The 15,290-nt window shown below is 35.0% G+C and overlaps 1 protein-coding gene across 6 annotated transcripts; it reads left to right on the forward strand.

The window, feature by feature from the left end:
* Positions 1-567: 567 nt before the first annotated feature.
* On the forward strand, positions 568-14,531 carry LOC125679508 (mucin-2-like). Of its 6 annotated transcripts, none has more exons than XM_048918767.2 (13): positions 568-873; positions 3,834-3,874; positions 3,982-4,860; positions 5,097-5,173; positions 5,365-5,426; positions 5,697-5,720; positions 6,422-6,585; positions 6,967-7,180; positions 7,575-7,745; positions 9,166-9,232; positions 9,409-9,537; positions 11,259-11,300; positions 11,580-14,531. In XM_048918767.2, the coding sequence occupies exons 2-13, from the start codon at positions 3,835-3,837 to the stop codon at positions 11,592-11,594; spliced, it is 1,884 nt and encodes a 627-aa protein (XP_048774724.2). In that variant the 5' UTR covers positions 568-873; position 3,834; the 3' UTR covers positions 11,595-14,531. The 6 variants fall into 6 exon arrangements, with proteins under 6 accessions (XP_048774724.2, XP_048774728.2, XP_048774726.2 ...); XM_048918771.2 differs by having other exon boundaries at positions 9,409-9,488; XM_048918768.2 differs by having other exon boundaries at positions 570-873; positions 3,985-4,860.
* The last annotated feature ends 759 nt before the right edge of the window (positions 14,532-15,290 follow it).

Genomic DNA, 15,290 nt, shown 5'->3' on the forward strand with positions numbered 1-15,290 from the left:
GCAACATAAATGGAAAATATACAATACAAGTGAAAAAATCATTCAATACAAATAAAAAAGATTAGATATTGCAACGTTTGATATGTCACACTTAAGGCCTGTAAATATACTCTACTTTGGTAGTGCTGTATAGTCGTATATCTGACTTTGTCCATTTACATTTACAATCTATTGTTTACAGTGAATAGAGTGTTAAAGCAACATTTAATGTGTATATATGTACATTACTGGAAACGAGTATACCTTAAAAAAAAGAACAGTGTTAAATGGTGAAAACTTTATTCAGCAGGCCAATTTTACTAAAATATTCTCAAAAAGCTATCTATAAAATGAAAACCTTGATTTTGAAAGTTTTATCTAATCTAAACATAATCATGATCACACGTTATATTGTTTGTGTTTGCGTAACAGACCTCTGATTAGAGAAATAAAATAGTACCAAGACGTCCTTAAACAAAGTCTTCATTGGAGAAGAAAGTCAGATACAGCACGAGACGAAATAGAGGCTGAAAGACACAACAGATCGATAGATGTAGCCATACCTGTAACTTATCGATCCAGCACACACGCGTAATAATTAAAACTACGTTTCAGGTAAATAGAGAGGAAGTGAAATTCTGATTTCCTTGATAGGGCGGTCCATCAACATTATAGCATCATACCGTCGTGCTCGAATTTACCAGCACACGGGACAGGACTGAACCTTCCTTTCAACCAAAACCGAATATAATAGATTTTGTCTGAAGATGTAAATGAAATAGAATTTAATGAGGTTGCGGTAACTGGTACCTTCGATGAATTGAAAGATGTCAAGATTTCATCGTGGTTCTACGAATACGTTTCACGTATAATAAGGAAACCGGAAATTACCAGGCAAGTTTTTCATTTACTTTTCAATTTTTTTTAATGTGTTATATAGTTATATCATTTAGCAGTAATGTTCTGTGATTTCAATTTCATATTGTTGAAAAATTAATTACCTCAGTCACAGACCATTTGGCAAACAGTATTTAAAAAATCATACTGTTTTCCCGCATGGTAATCAATAATATACATCGTAAAAAGGGTGGACTCTTATTTTGTATAATAAATTCTGATTTTCAATCCTTAGTGGTAGAAATTAACGGGAATTCTTATCAGATAATAGCTCAACAGAATTAGGGATATTGCTTTGTGATTAAAACGGGTCCCATGAGTTCACTTCACGAGAGTTTACTGTCGTTCAAAGACATTTAGAGTGTATCTACGATTATGTTAGTTTCATGGGATTTACGTAATTAAACGAAATTGATTACGTTCTGCTGGAAGTGTAGTAACATATACACGTATATACAGTCATGAAATCATCAATTGAAAGTAACTGATAATATGATTTTTGACATCTTAAAAACTGTGTTAAATGATTTAATGTCTGTGTGATCCAGTAACATTGGAGAGGGTTAATAGCCCTCAATAAATTCTGTGCTTGTGGCACTAGATCGATGATACTGTGAACAGCTGTTACATTTAGAGAGGTTTGTGAAGTGTGGGTGTGTATTTAACTCATCCCTAGCATAGATCCAAAAATTGCATGATCCCCTCCTTCCCACGTGTAATGATCACCGCCTTCCCACGTTTATTCATCCTGTGTCTGGATAAGATGAAATTTTATTACATAATTGCATTCAAAATTTTGAACTGTAGCATAGTTTAACCAAGGACTAAGTCACCGTGGCCCTCTTCACAAAATATCTTACGACTAAGAACAACATCACATGATCAGAAGTAAGCATGCAAGGTTTGTCAACCATGGGTGTATTTTATAATCATACAATCTTTAAAGAAATTACAGTGTTTCTAAAGTTTGATCTTTGTCGTAAGTTTTTGTGTGAAAAGGGCCATTTCCCCCCGAAAGGTCAGTACACACAGTGAACATACAAGAAAGACCTCCACAGTAAATGCAATCCCTCGTTTGTAAATCCCCAATACCACAGTGTGCATTAGTGGTAGAATCTGTAGGGGGGCATAATTACCCATACCACAGGATAACGCACTCGCTTCCTCAGGGTTGACATTCGTTACATAAGACTTGGGGTTTTTCTTGGTACATCAGTGTCCTTTCACAGCAGTGGCCCCTTTGCAACAATATCGGAATTGAAGAGAAACTTTAATTTATGTAGAACTTGTTTGTTAAAGTTTGAACTTAAAGCCACGGTCATACAGCCATGTACATGTAATACTGATGCTAGCACAATAAATATGTTACTTGTACTAGATCTTCAGACGACCTGGAAAATGTATGACGATGGCTTAAAAGGGGATCAATGTACATTCGTAAGAGGTCAGGGCGAAGACCAGGAGATAAAATAATTCTATGAAAATAAAAACCGATATGGCAAAATCCCCGGGTCCAGACCCTCTGGTCTTTCGGATGGACCCATCCATGTTGTGAAATACATGAATATATAAGTCATTTTAGAAACCTCTATACACTAGACATTAAAACAGTTCCAATTTCAATAAACACTTAATACTTAACTAGAAGATTTACTAAACATTACGACGGTGAGAAATAGACAATCTAAAAATATAGGACAGTGCTGAGACGAAATTATGTTCCTTAAAGAAAGATGGATTATTGTGTCATGTGCTGAGGTGGATATACCCTTGGCTAGTAAGATAAATTAAAGTGATTACTAAAGTGTGTTATCGATTTATTTGCAATTTCAATGACTTCTTTTAATGTGACACAGCATTAATTTGTTACTTTAGTCATATAAAATTCTGGTTGATAGAAACCCAATAATCTTTTCTGACTTAGTAATGGGTTGTGATAATATAGGAGTCCTAGTGCAGTAAAAGAAAACGTACATTATGACGGAAATACTATGGATGACTTCTTATTCGGGTAGTACAAAAAAATCTCTGATTAGTGTATAAACGATCTTTGCACAAAAGGGTGAAGATAATGAACAGTGATCAAGTTCATAAATACTTTACAAAATTAAGAGTAAAGGGAACAATTAGCCAGTTTGGGTATAATTAGTATTTTTTGCCAATTTGTAATCAATTATACAGTCCGTCAGAGATCAGGTGCCTTGAAGGTATAGGAAAAGGGAAGATAACGAACAGTGATCAATCTCCTTTAAGGAACACAAAAATAGAGTTGGGTAAACACGAACGGCTGGATATACCAGAGGTGGGATCAGGCGCCTAGGAGGAGTAAACATCCTCTGTCGACCGGTCACACCCGCCGTGAGCGCTATATCTTGATAAGGTAAACGGAGTAATCGATAGTCGAAATCAGTGTGCCAAGAACGGCCTAACAATCGGTATAAACCACGTCAGGCAGCATTTCACACAAATATAGGTATTGGCAAATTAAATTATTATATAAACGACCACAGAATCTGCGAAATGCTGACTTTAGACGAGACTGTCGAAACCCCTGTAACATCAACTTGTTTGTCTTGCGTATCGAATCAGTTGAGATATGCAGGTGAAAATGGAATATTGCTACATAAGTATGGAAAGTTGACGATGGAGAAGCGGAAATCATCCTGTTTGTCATAAAGTTGAGTTGTTGGTTTACCATTAATATTTATTTTCAATAAAACATCCAAGTACGAAGCAGAAGTGGACGACTCTGTGGTGTCTTATCTCGAGTTCACAGGGATATATCGAATTTACAGATGAGTTAAAATGACTATTATTAATAGATGAAACGTGGATATATCTCAATGTCGACTGTTCCGTCTTCCACAGAGTCGACTACTCTCGCTAGAATTCATTCTACAAAACTAAAAATCACGATATTTTCTTTTTTTAAACTGTGACATTTTTTTCTCTTGCAGGATGCCCTCTACTCAGTGTTTTGTAAAATTGTTGTACCTGTGTAAGTATCCATTATTCTTCCATTGCTATTCTAAATGATTAACCCAAGTTCTAGTCGCAAGAAGTCATAAATCATAAAGTTGTATGATGGAATTCTATCTATTTCAGCAGCAATATTGTATGTTGTGACTATATCCAAAGTGTGCAGTTATGAAGATGGCGATACAAACAATACCATTACTGAATCACCTGCTTCCACAACTGCATTAGATACTGCAACGTTAGATGATGAGAACACGACCTCAACGATTGAAAGCACAACAGTAATATCTACACAACCAAGTACTAGTAGTGTGACAACACAATCAACAACAGAGGATCAAAGCACAGCAGAAATATCTACACAACCAAGTACTAGCAGTGCGACAACACAATCAACAGGGGATCAAAGCACAACAGAAATATCTACACAACCAAGTACAAGCAGTGCGACAACACAATCAACAGGGGATCAAAGCACAACAGAAATATCTACACAACCAAGTACAAGCAGTGCGACAACACAATCAACAGGGGATCAAAGCACAACAGAGGCAATGGAAGCTACAACAGAGGAAACTACGACATCGAGCAACGAGGAAATATCACCAGATAACACAACATCTTTATCACAAAATACAAGTGAAAGTTCGACAGAATCCCCCACGAAAGCAACAACGGAAAAATTGATGGAGTCAACTAGTGCGACCGAGATAATCACTACATCGTCTTCAGATATTACCACTTCAGATGCACCTGTACCAACCAGTACACAAGAAACCGACAACGCAACAAGTGCACCAGATACAAGCTCTCCACAAACGTCTGATTCAAATTTGACAACTGAGGTACCAAGTTCTATTACAGTAGCAACAACACAACAGAGTACAGCGTCCACAAGTAGCAATGACGTCACAACAGAGGCAACAACAGACGTAGCGACAACACAGCCGCATATAATAACAACAAAACAAACCTATCAAGTTGAGCCCATTTATCCCAGCATAGGTGGGTCTTTTACATGAAATTTGTCATAAAACTCCGGTAAAGCAGTTCTAAATCATAGCTGAAAATATTAACAATGAAATTTAAAATCAGAGTACTGAAATAACTACATGTATACAAATACTGTACTATTTTCATTAATTTTTGTTTCATTGTTTTGGTTTTTAAAAGTAATATTTTAATCATTATATTTCTCATTCAGTAACTAGAATTAATTACGTGTTTATTTCCTTTTCTAGAAAATGCTGTATTAGAGCTTAAATTTGTATTGAAATTTAATGGTTGTTCTCACAACAAAACAACAATTGAAAGCAAGGTGAGCAATATCTGATGATATAAACTGCCTTTTGGAAATAATATTTGATAAATCAGAGATTAAGTTATTTATCTGGTTTTAAAAAATCTATTACACCTTATTTCCATTATTCATGGCTTAAACGTACGTTTCCATCAAGTTACTAGTAAGATTTATCCATACCATTACAAAACTTTCATTTGACATGGTAGCTATCCAGCGTATCCAGCAGTATAAATGGATGTGAATACCTGAGAGTACGAAGGATAAAAAGGTATTCGGTTTTGTTTTATTCATATGCATAAATAGGTAAAATGAAATTTCGTATTTTAAAAATGATGTTGCAAGTAATAAGCTTATATATAAAACAGTATAAAAGTATAGAACAGTAGTTTTGTCAAGGAGGAAATATGCATTTGGTAATACAAGTATTGATTCATATTGACATTTCATGTTTACTTCCTATTAGTAGAGAACAAGTTATAAATTAAATTTTCTGAGAACTGAAAAAAAAATTAACTTGATTAGTACGTTATCTTTACAGCTGTTCAAATGGGCGTAGAAAAAGGTAAGCAGAATGACTCACCTATCCAGGCTAGCTTCCCTCCATCGATTCGCTTTCGTGATGTTTCCGTGTTTCCTCTATCATCTCTGTAGCAATCTGGACCTCATGTTTAGTGCTTTCAGTTCTTGTCATTTGGACGGGTCTTTTCCAGTTTAGTCCTAATTGCTCTTACAAAACAGAGGGCTCATTTCATTTTTAAGATGTACTGAATCCTGTATATAAATATTAGCAACACGTCAGTACATAGTAAGATGGATGAACCAGGTTCCGGGTTCCTAATTCTAGAATAGTTATTTCTTCCTAAGTTAAACTTGAAATGATGAAAATCTTTACTTGTAAATCTCAGTTTTTATATACTAACAACCATTCATTCTATACCAAATACTGGTTTTAGCCTGTCTGAGGAGATGTTACTCCTAAGCAGGCAGTTCTGTGGTGTTTGAATGATGGGGGGTGTTGGGGTGTTTGAATGAGGGGGTGGGGGCTACAAAGTGTCTAAACCTGCAAACCGAACCATGCATCAATATCACCACTGAAATATACATTCAATCAATCATAATGATAGTTCGCGAAAATGGATTCTTATTCAATATCTCAAAATAAAACTATCTCGTGTGTGACCGGATGTTATGGTTATCATGTCATAGATGTTCAAAAATGTTTTTACGCTTTATACTTTTGTGTTTACATGATTTATATTTCAGGTCAGCTTCTGGATCACAGGTGTCGGTTGATGCCGCGCTCGGTATTGACGCCCAAGTGGGGATTTCTAGTGGTTCAAATGTTAGCCATGAAATGTACGCTTCTCTGTCTACAGTGAAGGACATCGATCTGACGTATCTAAACGATTCTATTAGTAACGTTACAAGTAAGTGTTCTATATACAATAGATTATGATAAAGATAATAGTAATGATAATAATCATGATAATATGAAATAATGGTAATAATGTTTTTGATCATAACAATTATGATGTAAACTAATATCAAGATAAAATGTATAATAATGATAATGGTGAAAAATAATGATGATGATGATGATGATGTAGAATAATATAATGATTGTCTAGAATAGTGATAATTACATGATGTAAACTATTGACAATTATATTGATAATAATAATGATAATGATTGTGTCCCCCCAGTCATGGAAATTTTTCCAGGAAAATAATTTATTCTAAATACATGTACTTGACGTATCCTTTATACTTGCCAATAAATTTTCAGAACTTTTTGCTTTAACTCATAGATACTTTGACGTCACAGAGTATTTGTGACTCAGACAGCTGCAGAGGAGCACTGATTGGTCGGCCAGGATTTGTATGTGTCGATCAAACACTCAACAACAAACAAAGATGTGCCATTCTATATTACTGTGACCATCATCCTATCGACTGTGGAAAACATGGCCAGTGTTACGTAGAAACCGATAGTAGGTCTACTTCCTACGTCTCAAAATGCAGGTGCGATGCCATCGATTTATAAGACTGCACGAGGAACAGATTTCCCCCATTGTTTCCACTTTGATAAGCACCATATGTTGCCTCTGTGATTTGAGAATAATACACATGATATGATTTTGTCCCATTATTCTCGATAATGCCCTTAAATCTGTTTACTTTTTGCGTATTCTTCAAAATCACAATATAAATTTGGTGCTCTTGCCATTCAGTGACCAGGATGAAGGAAAGTCTTGTCAAATTTAAAATGTAGATGAATACCTGTGGCATTAAGCCACGCGGGACTTGCATGTGTCTACGAGACTTTCAACAGAAAACCAATATGGCTATCTGTTTTCTATCCTCAATGCTAGTTATCGAAGCATTGTAAAATAAAATCTAACTGCTATACTTTCAGGTGCAATAAGGAGGACTACTTCCGGTATGAGGGCGTTGGTTGTACAGAGAAGGTGTTGACATGGGAACTGGCCATCATTATTTGTGCGTCCGCTGGTGGAGTATTGATTCTCGTCCTTCTCTGTGTCATAGTAACCCTCTGTTTTAGAAATGCATCCAACTCTGCCGACGTGTACGTACAACACTGGTTTGTTACTGAATTCAGAAACCTTTAAATCTACTTGAGACACTTTGATAGCTCTGAAAGGTGTTGATAAAACTTTTGAAATGTAATAATCATTACTTAACAATGACCTAACAACCAAAAAAGATAGCCATCGGTCTATCTCTCATGTTGCCATTCATACATACATGTATTTACATTTCCAATATCTTTGATATCTCTGCAAATTGTCATGGTAGCTCATTTCCTCACAAATGCGCTGTTGTTGTACAAATGCGCGTATGAATACAGATGAATGTAGTAATTCCATTTTTACGGTTGGGTTTTCCGATAGAAATGAAAGTAGAACGAAAAGGTGAAGATAACGAACAGTGGTTAATATGAGAATTTTGAAAATACATGATATGAACTACAACACTTTACGCCAACGCACTTTTATGAATCGCTTACGCGCATCTTAAAGTATGCCAGCGTGAAGTGTTGCAGTTCATACCTTCAAGTACTTTCAAATATGATTTTTTTCTTCTTAAGTGTAGTACTAGTGTTTGTTACAGATATATGATGTATACGGGCTTGTTACACGATTTTTCTGAAAATAATTATCATGGAATTTTGGATGGGGCCTCGTTCTTTACAATCGCACTATCGTATACTTGCATGAATATTATCGACTTGTGTGGCGCTAGCGTAACGATGATGGCACGCTGGTATCAGATGATGCGATGGAACTTTGACGATGACGTGATGGTGCGATAAGACCGGGGATATTTCATTTCTTGCCACTTGATGTTCCTCGGTCTCAATACAACACTCGGAACTACTTGCCAAGCTCGTACCTCGCACACTTTTGTGAAGTGTAGCCGAAGCGTAACAGGATCATCCGAGGATTGCCGATTGATGGCGCAATGTGGTGATGAAAACTGGGTTGTGTTCAAAATCTTAGTGGCTTGTCTAGGGGCTAGGATTGGTGACTGATTTGTGCCATTTTACAATGTGTTGTCTTTTTGTTATTTTGAGGCAGAAAGTAGCTAATATGATCATTTTGTCGTCTTTTCATTATTCCGGGACGAAAACTCGCTATATATCGTTTTGTTATCTTTTCGCCTCGAAATAACAAAAAGACAATAAAGTGTAAAATGGCACATTTCAGCCACCATGCATAGCCCTTAGTTTAGCGGCTACTAATGGCACATTTCAGCCACCATACATAGCCCAAGGTTAGCCGCTACGATCTTGAAAGCAATCTTGGCTTCATTGTCGTCGTTGACAGCGTAATAAAGAATAGAATGGCCCCATTGGGATTCCATAACAACTATTACAACAACACCACCAAATTGAATTCAACAATTCATCGAACCTTTCCGATTACCCCCCCCCCCCCTTCTCCCTCTCTCTCCCTCTCTCTGCTTACTTTATTTTTTCTCCGTAGGAGCTTTGAGGAATCAGAATTGATATACAGCCCGTCAGGAATAACCAGCACCAGTCATTATAAAAATGTAAGAGTTAGTAATGATTTTTTCCCCTTGTTGTTGGAGTTTGAGAGGTTTTTATAAAGTAGCAAATCGCAATAAATTGAAGGCGACTGCAAAAGTAAACTTCACTAAGAGTAGAATAGTATATATAAAGATGAAGTTTATAATTTGATATATATTTTGTTAATTTAAATGATTAGGGCGTTGAGAACCGAGGATACATGGAGGTGCGTGAAACATCGGCAAGTGGTAGTTGGAAACCCGAAGACAGCGCTAACACGTATGCTAATATTGACTCCAAGTTACGAGAATCTAATTATAACATACAGGTAACACCTCTGGGAATGAGATATCCAGGTTTTAGAAATCATATATCATTTCATGGGGTCCATGATTGAAAGTATTCGCAGTTCATTGAATGTGATGTCCCTTTGTAGCAAAGTTAGCCCTTAAATAGTGCACTGGCAGTTCGGAAAAGTACTAAAATTCCACAGAATGATATCGCAATTAATTATAGTTTGTTGAATGAATATCAGGAAGATAAAGCTTACCAGGTCCACATCTAAGCAAAGATCGTGGGCGGGCATACTTCCTCATATTATGTCCATAACCTCCTCGTTACGTGTTTTCTGATTCAATACAATGTATATGTGGCAATTCTAGAATTGCACATCTTTTTTATATTCTGAGTAGTTTACGTCCGCCATTATTATTTGTAAACGGAAGTGACGTCACAAATTAGTACATCTACATATACCATATGCACGTAATCTTTGGCATTGCATGTTTTTGTGGCTTGTAAAAGCCTGGGTACTTTATATATAATCTATAGGGAAAATGTCAAAATCTGTAAAAAGATCGTGTCCGAGTTTTGAAATATTATACAAATACATTGGGTTTTGTTTGACTTTTGAAATCGAAATAGATTTTCAAATACTTTTTTGAATGACTAGGTATCAAGGCAGTGTTAAACATTCTACATACCCACCGCGTGTGGACGAAAGTATGTATTGCGTCTCACTGTGCATAAGAGTTCCACAGAGGGAAAGAACTATTGGGCAACTTGGAAATTGCGTATTACGTAACATTCAATTACATCGTAGCTGACAATTTCAAATCATATGACAATTTAAGATAGAGATTTTAATTTGAATAAAACCTTCTGGAAGAAACAGTCTCAATATATATATGTAGATACAGAAATTCACGAGACTAAACAATATTTCCATATTGTGGCCATTCTGTATATTAGTTGAAAGAGATTAACGATTATTGCTAATTAATGAATGAAGTCTGAGTTCTAATTAATGAATGAAGTCGGAGTGCTAATTAATGAATGATGTCGGAGGGCTAATCAATGAATGATGTCTAAGTGCGAAGTAATAAATGAAGTCCGAATCTCGGGTTTATCTCCGAATTTTAATCCTACATTCGGAACAGAAAATCAGTTGAATTAGATAAACAGCGTTCCAATGAGAGCGAAATGTGAACTTTCATGCCGAGTAATATCCAATAAACAATCACAGACAGTATATCTCCGGATTACTCTATATATCGATCATGATTCAACTGCATGATGTAATTTTGAAAAGCTTGAAATTTTCCCAACTGGGTTCTCTACAACAGAAACTGATTTTGCTTCTAAAGAAAATAACAATCAAAACATTAATTTGTTTCTTCATTAATATATTCCCAGATCAAGTTTACTTTAACCGGACTATCAGCATACGTTAGTTACAACAAAAACAGTGGATTAAAATTGAACTATATATTCCACACACACACACACACAGAGAGAGAGAGAGAGAGAGAGAGAGAGAGAGAGAGAGAGAGAATTTTCCCTGAATAAATTCAGCATTGGGATTGGGTAGGGAGTGACACCCAATATTGTAATATTCCAACTGCGGTGCATAGACTAAGTCTTGGCTCTGTGCAATGGGATGGTTTCTATGCTAGATTCAACGATATTAAACAAAAATATTCCTTCAATAATCTGAAAAGTTTTGTTTTATAATTACAATATTTAGTAATAATCATATTCATTTCACAGATAAAGAGACCAAAGGTTTCCCAGGTTCAGAGGTCAGACGAAGTGAGTATCGTAAAGAATGTATACAAAGAATGTGTAAACTACTACAATATGAAAAGTGAAGATAACGAGCACTGATCTATCTCATAAATATCACGAAGAATACAAAGTTATGAGAATGACAAACACGGACTTCAAAATCATGAATTACAATATAAGTCAGTCAGTTTAAACAATTTATTGTATGCAATAAAGTGTGGTTACTTGTACCAGGATAAGAGCAGTGTATGTTGTAATGGCATTTTGAAACAGGTGAATTATATATCATGTCTTTTATTTCAGATCACCGAATTTTAGAAACTCAATCAAAGAAAGATTCAACTAGTTCTTCTTCCTTTGAAGTGCAGGGCCTTGTGGGCATCGTCGCACTTAATTAGTTGACATCAGACTGTTTATAGTACATAATTTGTCCCCCTTTTTTATTTTGTATGTACCTGCTTAAATATATTATAGTACAGGTAGTATTTCTATGGTATACAATGTGAAACTGATAGGTGATTTGCGCGAAATGTCTATTACTTCGGCAAGAAGATATATAAACCTTTATTTCTGAACGTCATGTCGGTGTACCAGTATTTCTGAACGTCATGTCGGTGTACCTGTATTTCGGAACATCATGTCGGTGTACCGGTATTTCGGAACATCATGTCGGTGTACCTGTCGGTGTACCTGTATTTCGGAACATCATGTCGGTGTACCGGTATTTCGGAACATCATGTCGGTGTACCGGTATTTCGGAACATCATGTCGGTGTACCGGTATTTTTCGTGCCTTTTCTTCATCTGAGTCGTTGACATATTTGGTGTGTCTGTCATCGTTGTTTTGTTACCTTTTCATATTTTCTACTTATTTCGGAAAACTACGGTCAAAGTTGGTACAAAGTATCATTTGATGAAAGGATTTCTATATTTTAAGGATTATGACCCCTTCCAAGGAAAGATAATGGAAGTATATAGTGAAAATAGGGCAAAGTGTTTATAGGCTATTGGAATGAACAATTTACCCCCAAAGAATGTCTGTTTATCCAAAAATGTGAAAAGCATGTGTTAAGAAGCATTTACAGTGTATATCAGAATGGAAATCAAATATTTTTTATTTTTCTAAGTGTGTCAACTACAGAATTTTAAAAACATATTTAGGCGAAAAATATTTTTTCATTATTGTTTTGTGATCTTGTTTATTGTAAATTAATGTTTACGTTATTTTAGATGCGCCCCTCGCAGATTCCCATTTGAATGTGGCAGATTTTTTTGATAGCATAAATAGATCTGATAGGTTATGTGATAAATGTAATGGAAATGAAATTGAAGATGAATTAAGTGATTTTTTTCAATAATGAGAGAAAAATGTTTTAACCTGCAAATATTTACAAAGTTAGAAATGCTCTTAGTTTTGCAAATTTATTTAAAAGTGATGACAGATTTACTCTTACAGGTTTGGCCAAATTTTCGTAGAATTATAATGTCAAATATTTTTTTTAAAATGATATTCCTTCCACTAGCGACCTGACATGTTACTTTTTTATTCATTCATTACCTGTTTGCTACATATACTGTTTGTTCTATATGTTAATACTTTCATGTCTCATCCGAGGCCAAAAAGTGAAATATAGAGTCCCAAGTTTCAAAAAAAGTTAATCACTATGTATAAATGTACGAGTAGGCTAACCGCCCCCTATAAAATGATTAAAATGTAAACATAAAAAATTCTTTTACTTTTTGAAAGTGAGATGATATACACGGTACTATTCTCTTTAGAGAAGTCGAGAGGCATAACCTTCGTCGATGAAGGCTATGCTTCTCGACTTCTCTAAAGATAATATACACGGTACCTCAAGCCTCCTCGTACTAACTTATTGAATGGAGCGCGTAAAAAGGCAATTCTTCAATCAAACTCTGATCTTCAAGTTCGTGCTGCAATAGGCTTAAAGATTTCACTTAAGAAAATATTTTCTTTTAAAAAAAAACGACAAGGATGTAAATGCATTATGAATTAATTACATGCATCACTATGCAGAGTCAGTTTTTTCCCTTACTTGACCCCCGGGGAAGCAGTTTAGCCACAATATCGTATTAAAAAATTTGCATAGGAATACTAGCATGTAGGATACAGTTTGTCTAAATTATGCAAGCATTCGAATGCTGAATAGATTTGAGACCACCCACCCCTCCTCAAACATGACCCAGGGTAGAGCGAAGTCATGATTGGGTTTTTAAGTTTTACACTATCATATGTCCCGAACTTAATGCAATGTACGCCTTTATCATCATTTCAGCAATATGGCTCAGGTGGGCGTTGTGGCGCTTGGGTCGCTTGTATAACTTCATACATATCATATATCACGTGTAAGGTCTAGAGGTGAGATTGTCTCTATCGACTGAAATGACAGTCGTGCTTTATGATTACTACTTTTATTTACTATCCTGAATTCCTGATCACGCTGAGAATTTTATTACATATTTTGTGAACTGAATGATGAGCTGTGTTAAACACAGTAATGACATTAGATGTATTTACTTGTAATACTGAATATAATACAATATTTACATGTCCGATTTTTTTTCTTTACAAATTGTGATAGTTATTTCCTCATGAATGCAATGCATAAATTTGTGAACAATGCGCGTGTATGAATATACCGGTATAGTACGTCTTCTTTAAGGGGAATTCCAACAGAAAAGAAAGCAGAATTTATTCTATTTATATAAGAAATAAGGAATCTCATTTTTGAAAATGCATGATGGTATGAGCTATGACGTTTCACGCCGAACTTCATTTCTTAATTGCGTGTAACATTAATGGATAATGCAGCAGGTCATTGCCAGTGTACAACCTATCAGAAACGGAGATAAACTGTTTAATTTACTTTATAGGGTCTGGGTGATTTCGATTTACCACAGGAACTTCAATAGCGACAAATATATTTATGATGTTGATAATAACATATGTTGTAATAGTAGATAAATCTCCGTGGTCCATCCTGGGTTCCAACGAAGGAAGAAGTTCCTTATAAACGCGATGCATTCGTCATACGAGCAATATGTTTATATAGAAGAAATGCTGAAATTGCTGAATCTCTAATTAATGAAGTTAGAAACGTTGTACACGGAGGTATATGACACGTGACTTTTTAATTTCTAGTTTATCAATGCTGAAATACGATATATTTTGTATGATAAAGAAGTATGTTTACTGATTGTTATCACTAATAAAACTATTTAATTTCTATAGTTATATATGTCTGTATTTTTTCAATTATAAGACTTACATAGAATCTAATATTTGAAATTTCAAAACACTGAGCTGTACACATACATGTAGATTTGTACCAAATTTGATCCATGGTGATGTAGATCAATACACTCTTAGTATCAATGTAAAAGTTTTATCAAATGAAAATATTTTACCTAGAAATTCTCTGGGTTTTTTTCCTTTTCAAAAATATCAATTATTCTTAAGAACCATGGTTCAATCAGTCTGACATTGCAGTATAAGCAAGCAAGTAAATTATTTCTTATAGAGTCACTCGTGGAAATACATTAATCGATTATACGTCTACATGAATAAGTTTTGAAATTCAGTCACACCCACTTCATTAGACCACTGCTCTGTATCTGACTTTCGTTCATTTAATTTGCAGTTTGCTGATGTATCTAAAATTATATTTTCATCCAATTTTTTATTAACATTTACTCAGACAAAAGAAAGTCTTTCTGAAATTCTTTAACTTACATTCAAATAAAAGTTGGGATTTTTTTTTTTTTTACCTTTATCTTCTATTAGGCCCCTAACCAACAGGGAGAAGTATAAACGCAAATACCATGAAAACAAATTGCGAATTATAAAGGAATATGGTGGTTTAAAAAAAAAAGAGTTTTAAATGAATTCAGGACATTGTGCATTACATTTCATAAAGAATCATTAAGTTACCTTAAAAAAATATGAGTTTCTTCATATATTTTTTGGGTGTAAAGGGCAGACAATTCAGGAAAA

Source organism: Ostrea edulis, chromosome 2, assembly GCF_947568905.1.
Source record: "Ostrea edulis chromosome 2, xbOstEdul1.1, whole genome shotgun sequence".
Lineage (NCBI taxonomy): Eukaryota > Metazoa > Mollusca > Bivalvia > Ostreida > Ostreidae > Ostrea > Ostrea edulis.

What these genes read in the sequence shown, in the direction of transcription:
- LOC125679508 (XM_048918767.2), top strand. Translation starts at nt 3,835, where the DNA reads ATGCCCTCTACTCAGTGTTTTGTAAAATTGTTGTACCTGT. An exon ending in AAACAACAATTGAAAGCAAG is followed by an intron (nt 5,174 to 5,364) that starts GTGAGCAATATC and finishes TTGACATGGTAG; the next exon opens with CTATCCAGCGTATCCAGCAG. An exon ending in GCACCAGTCATTATAAAAAT is followed by an intron (nt 9,233 to 9,408) that starts GTAAGAGTTAGT and finishes TTAAATGATTAG; the next exon opens with GGCGTTGAGAACCGAGGATA.